The 6089-nt window shown below is 45.4% G+C and overlaps 1 protein-coding gene across 5 annotated transcripts in view; it reads left to right on the top strand.

Moving 5' to 3' along the window:
* Nucleotides 1-3309, top strand: part of CD70 (CD70 molecule) — a 4133-nt gene extending 824 nt beyond the window's left edge. The window contains exons 1-4 of one of the 5 annotated variants that reach the window (XM_014535827.1): nt 61-143; nt 283-444; nt 674-725; nt 2823-3309. In XM_014535827.1, the coding sequence (XP_014391313.1) occupies nt 403-444; nt 674-725; nt 2823-3211 (483 nt within the window). In that variant the 5' untranslated portion in view covers nt 61-143; nt 283-402 and the 3' untranslated portion in view covers nt 3212-3309. Of the gene's footprint in view, nt 1-38; nt 144-214; nt 445-673; nt 726-2822 lie in introns of those variants that run through there. The other 4 variants (XM_014535826.1, XM_014535825.1, XM_014535828.1 and 1 more) reach the window with 4 other exon arrangements.
* The last annotated feature ends 2780 nt before the right edge of the window (nt 3310-6089 follow it).

The raw sequence follows: 6089 nt of genomic DNA, 5'->3' as shown, positions 1-6089 counted from the left end.
GGGGGCGGGGGACCAGCTGGAGAGCAGACTGACAGAAAGATTACCAACAACAAAAAGAAAGAGCCAGAATGATGGCTCAAATCAGCCAGGAAAAGAAATCTGGTTGGGAAGAGACAGCAGGAGGTAGAGCCTGGAGCAGGGAGGTAAGGCCGACAGGGCTCCCGCTGGTCCTGCGGGAGGTAAATCCCGTGTGGGGATCCCACGGTGGTTGGCTGCAGCTGGGAAAGGTACATGGGACCTGTTGCAGACAGTGAATGACTGGCTTCGGTGTTCCCCCAGCAGGCTGACTCAGAAGCTGCTGGGGGCTTCACAAAGCTGGAAGGGATGGTTGTGGTGGGGGACAGGCATGGACAGGAGGAACCCCACCTGTTCACCTAAGAGCCCAGGATACCCGCCACAGGGATGGCCTCCGGGGCTAGGCAGGGGGCTCTGCAGTGGAGAGAGGTAGGTGCACATCCTACCCCCTCTCAGCGTTATGTCCAGGAAAGTCAAGTTCTTAAAGGCTTATTTATGATGCTCCAGGTTAATTCTAACCTACTTCCTCTTTACGAGGTTGTGTATGTGTGTGTGTTTTTATAAAATTCACAAGTCAGCCCCTTGAGATAAAGGGGGCAGAGCAGGGTGGGCAGTGCAAAGAGGGGCTCTGATTGCCCTGTTTTCTCTTTTCTTCCAGTGCGACGTAGCTGAGCTCCAGCTGAACCACACAGGTGAAATGGGTAAACAGGGTAAAGTGTGAGTGTGTCTCTGTGTGAGTGCATGCGTGTGTGTGTGTGTGTGTGTGAGAGAGAGAGAGAGAGAGAGAGAGAGAGAGAGAGAGAATGAGAAAGAAAGGGAGAGAGAGAAGAAGGAAGGAATGAGGGAGGGAGGGAGAGAGAAAGAAAGAAGAAAGAAAGAAAGAAAGAAAGAAAGAAAGAAAGAAAGAAAGAAAGAAAGAAAGAATTCACACCAGGAGAAAGGGAAAGAAAGAAAATAGGGGAGAGAGAAATAAGAAATAGAAAGGGAGAGGAAGAAAAAACGAGAACGACAACGAAAGAATGAAAGAGAAAGAGAGAGAGACGGGGCAGTGTGATCCTGGGTGTGTGCTGCCTCACTCTTTCCCTCTGTCCTTCACATTTTATCTTCTGCCATGAGAGAGCCCAAAACAATTAAAACCCACTAATAGCAATTGCTAGCATTCCTCCCTTCGTTCCACAAACAGCTGAGCACCTGCTGTGAGCCAGGCACTGTTCTGGGTGCCACCATAAGGAAGAGAACAGACAAAAAAGCCCTGCCTTTTCTTCTACTCCAGAAAAGATGTAGCGTGCCAAGGAAAGCACATGTAGGATGTTTCAAAGAAAAATCAAGTGGCCCCCCACTCAGGAGATGAGCGAGGGAGTTGTTAGGAGGTTTCCTCACACCCTCTCTGTAACCCTCCTCCTGCAAGCCCCAGCATTTTGAGGGCTGTATTCATTTCATTTTGTGGTGCAGGAACCCCTGTTCCTTTTTGTTCAGGCCATTTGCTGTCCAGGCTATGATAAGAGCACACCACACACTTACATTTTATTAGCTGTGTCCTCCCTCACCTGGGACTCTGGGGTCTCTCTCTATCTAGATCGGATATCATTGACATGTAACATATTAGTTCTGGGTATACACCATAATGATGCAATATTTGTATATGTTGTGATATGATCACCACAATAAGTCTAGTTAACATCCATCACCTCACATAGTTACCAATTATTTTTCTTGTGATGAGAACTTTTAAGATCTACTCTCTTAGCAATTTTTAAATAGACAATACAGTATTATTATATAAAAAGTAGAGGCCCAGTGCACAAATTCATGCACCAGTGGGGTCCCTCAGCCTGGTCTGTGGGATCGGACCAAAACTGGCTCTCTGGCATCACCTGAGGGGTCTTGGATTGTGAGAGGGTGCAGGCCAAGCTGAGGGACCCCACCGGTGCATGATCAGGTCCAGGGAGGGACACGGGAGATTGACCAACGAGGGAGGGACCGGATGACTAGACACTTAGCATATTAGGCTTTTATTATATAGGATATGTACATAGTTGCCATGCTATAATAAGATTCCCCGGACATTTTTTTAATATATATTTTATTGATTTTTTTTTTTTACAGAAAAGAAGGGAGAGGGATAGAGAGTTAGAAACATCGATGAGAGAGAAGCATTGATCAGCTGCCTCCTGCACACCCCCTACTGGGGATGTGCCCACAACCAAGGTACATGCCCTTGACTGGAATCGAACCTGGGCCCCTTCAGTCCCCAGGCCGATGCTCTATCCAGTGAGCCAAACCGGCTAGGGCCCCAGGACATTTTTATAATTGTAAGTTTGTACCTTTTAACTACCTTCCTTCATTTTGTACCCCCACCTCTGGTAACCACCAATTTATGAGTTCATTGGGTTTTTGTTTGTTTGTTTATTTTTAGATTCCATGTATAAGTGAGGTCGTATGATACTTGTCTTTGTCTGGCTCATTTTACTTAGCATAATGCCTTCAAGGTCCATCCATGTTGTCTCAAATGACAGGATTTCCTTCTCTTTTATGGCATAATAATATTCATGTGTGTGTGTGTGTGTGTGTGTGTGTGTGTGTGTGTGTGTAAATATGTGTATATATGATGTTTTAATCTATTCATCCATCAATAAGGGCCCATTCAGGAAGGCTGTACCCTCATGACCTAATCACTCCCAAAGGCCCCACCTCCTAAAATCATAACCTTGAGGATTAGGTTTCAACATAAAAATTTTGGACATTCAGTTGACAGCCCTCAGTTTCCCTAAACTGCCGTCCTTCCACCCCCAACCCTCTGCCTCCAGGACTGCGGCAGGACCCCAGGCTGCACTGGCAGGGGGGCCCAGCCCTGGGCCGCTCCTTCCTGCATGGACCACAGCTGGACAACGGGCAGCTACGTGTCCAGCGTGATGGCATCTATAGGCTGCACATCCAGGTGACACTAACCAACTGCTCCTCCTCAGTGAAGAACATTGTGTCCCGCAGGGCCGTCCTGGCGGTGGGCATCTGCTCCCCAGCGGCGCGCAGCGTTAGCCTGCTTCGTCTCAACTTCCACCTCAGCTGCACTGTCTCCTCCCAGCGCTTGACGTACCTGGCCCACGGGGACACCCTCTGCACCAACCTTACTCTGCCTCTGCTGCCATCCCAAAATTCTGATGAGACTTTTTTTGGGGTTCAGTGGGTGCACCACTGAATGCTATACCTCCTCACTCAGATTTTTGGGAGAGATTGTTTTTTCCGTTCGTTGTTTAACACACTATTAAATATGATTTATAATAAAATATATACTTCGTTGCATGGTCCTTTCTTTCCTTAGCATTAACTCTATACTGTAAGGCCTCTTCATTATACAAACAGGTGGTGCCCCATCCTTCTAGGGCAGTGGTTCTCAACCTTGGCTGCACATTAGAATCACCTGGGAATCTTTTTGAAATCCTGATTCTAATGTGCAGCCAAGGTTGAGAACCACTGTTCTAGGGGCAAGCCCAGACATGGTTCGGCTTTCTTTCTAAAGACGTAATCTCGACTTCCAGGCTTAAATATAGGCGGAAACTAACACAGGAAACATGCTGTCATATTTGGTTTCTTGCTCAATGTCAGTGCTTATTCTATTGATTTTTGGTCTAACGGTTTAAAAAAAAAAAAAAAGCACGTTGCAGGAGCACAAGAGCAGCAGCTTTTCATTGACTGTAGGTGGCACTTGGGGTTTTTGTTTTGTTTTGTTTTAAATAAACTATGAATAAATGTCTTTCTTCCTGCTCTGCAAATTGAGATAGATGGTATTTTCACATTTCCCCCTTCATATCAAGAGCTTTCTTTGAAAACATTCCTGATCAGTGTCTGGTTATTTATTTACTTATTTTTTTTTTATCAACTGCTTTTCTTCCTTTCTGTGCCCCTCAGAGCCAGGAAGGACCTTTCCCAAGAATCATGCCCCACAACGAGACGGCAGGGGGTGATTGGCAACCATAGAGGCCACATTTGAGCAACAAGAAAGGTAGAAGAAGGAGCTCTTGGGCATTTTCTAGTTTAAGTTTGTATTTTGTCTAAGTGTAAGCATTGAAAGTCATCTTGAAGCACTGGGCTATCATCACTCTATTTTTTAATTTTTTTTTTTCATCCTCACATACTTTTTCCATTTATTTATTTATTTATTTTTAGAGAGAGAGTGGAAGAGAGAGGGAAACACAGAAACAGCGAAGGGAGAGAAACACATTGATTGGTTGCCTCCTGCACACGCTCCAACCAGGGCCTGGGCTGGGGAGGAACCTGCAACTGAGGTACGTACGTACGTGCCCGTGACCGAAATCGAACCTGGGTCCCTTTGGTCCGCAGGCCAACACTCTATCTACTGAGCCAAACTGCCTAGAACTACTCTATTTTTGTATCATGTTTGCAGAGACTCAAAGGTAATAAGTAAAATTTTTAAATGATTATGCAAAATAAAATTAAAAGTAATATGCCCATCTGGTGTGGCTCAGGAGGTCCTGGTTCAATTCCATGTTGGGGCACATGCCCGTGTTGCAGGCTCGATCCCCAGTGGAGGCCATGCAGGATGCAGCTAATCAATGATTCTCTCTCATTGATGTTCCAATCTCTTCCTCCCTCTCCCTTCCTCTCTGAAATAAATAAAAAAATTATATTTAAAAAAATTAAAAGCAATATGACAAATCCAGTTTGTATGATGATTCATTCTAAACCAAGATATGAAGATTGCCAACTCAGCAAATCAAAGGACTATGGAGAGTCAGGTGAAATTTGTTGTAACTGTCCACTGAAAAACAGAATCAACTAGGTATTCCGTCACTAAAAAGGATTCACTGGGATGGAGGGATTGTAGTCTAGTGTGTGGGCAGACATGGTGAGCCGCCTGCACACACTGAGCTGGACAAAGATGGAGAAGTACTTAAAGAAGGAAGTTCAGGTTACAGCCAGAGTTTTGTTGTGAGCACAGAGTTCTTCCTGTACAGTTCTCCCCATAACACAGTGTGCGAACTCCTCCCCTAAGCCCTAGCCCCTCCCACAGACCCTCCTGACTTACAATGTCCAGCTTCAAGTCTCTGTCATAATTTTTATCATAACCAATGGGCTTGTTAATTTTATGTAGTTGAGTTTCTACTTCCCCAGAGGACTTTATCCAAATGCAACAAATAGCCCAGCCGTCATGGCTCAGTGGTTGAGCATTGAACTATGAACTAGGAGGTCACGGTTCAATTCCAGGTCAGGGCACATGCCTGGGTTGTGGACTCAATCCCCAATGTGGAGCGTGCAGGAGGCAGCTGATCCATGATTCTCTCTCATCATTGATGTTTCTATCACTCTCTCCCTCTCCCTTCCTCTCTGAAATCAATAAAAGTATACTTTTAAAAATGCAACAAGTAGTGTTTGCATACACCTCCTTGTTCAGCAAGCAAATAAGAGCTATTCTGCTGTCTAGACACATTTTGGCTAAGAAGTCAAGTGATCTTTATTGGGTAGCCATTGCATTGGCAGTGGAATCAGCAATGTCTCCCAATGTCAAAGAGAGGTTTCTGTGCATATGTTCTTTGCACAGGAGGGGAAAATGCCCTTTCAAGGAGATAGGAGATAGAATCATGTTTTTCCTGGAAGTTCTCTCTCTTTCATCAATGTTTCTAACCTCTCCCTTCCTTTCTCTCTAAAATCAATAAAAACGTATTAAACATTTTTATTGGTGAACATAGGGCTGCCTCATCTATTTATATAAAAACCCTGGGTGTAATGTCACAACCGAGGCTCGACCAACCAGAAGGAAGTCAGTCCTGCAGAGGTCTTCTTGGAAATGGCTGCACGCTCCCCCAAGCTGTTTCCTGCGAGGGCAGCGAGGTTTGAGGCAGGAAACTGCCCTCGGAGCATGGCTGCACTGAGTCCTGGGTCCTCTTATCAACAGCTGCGCCCTCCCTGAGCTGTTTCCAGTAAGCGATGTTTGAGGCAGGAACCAGCCCTCGGAGCAGGGAGGCATATCTTTATAAAGTTTTAATACATTATATTAGAGGTCATGGTAGTACTGTTTTACCCACAGCGTCTACAGGAATTGCTGCAAATTTACTTCT

The sequence above is a fragment of the Myotis brandtii genome, unplaced genomic scaffold, assembly GCF_000412655.1.
Source record: "Myotis brandtii unplaced genomic scaffold, ASM41265v1 scaffold1516, whole genome shotgun sequence".
Classification (NCBI taxonomy): Eukaryota; Metazoa; Chordata; class Mammalia; order Chiroptera; family Vespertilionidae; genus Myotis; species Myotis brandtii.
Note: the sequence above shows the minus strand (reverse complement) of the source record. Positions and strands in the feature narration are given on the sequence as shown.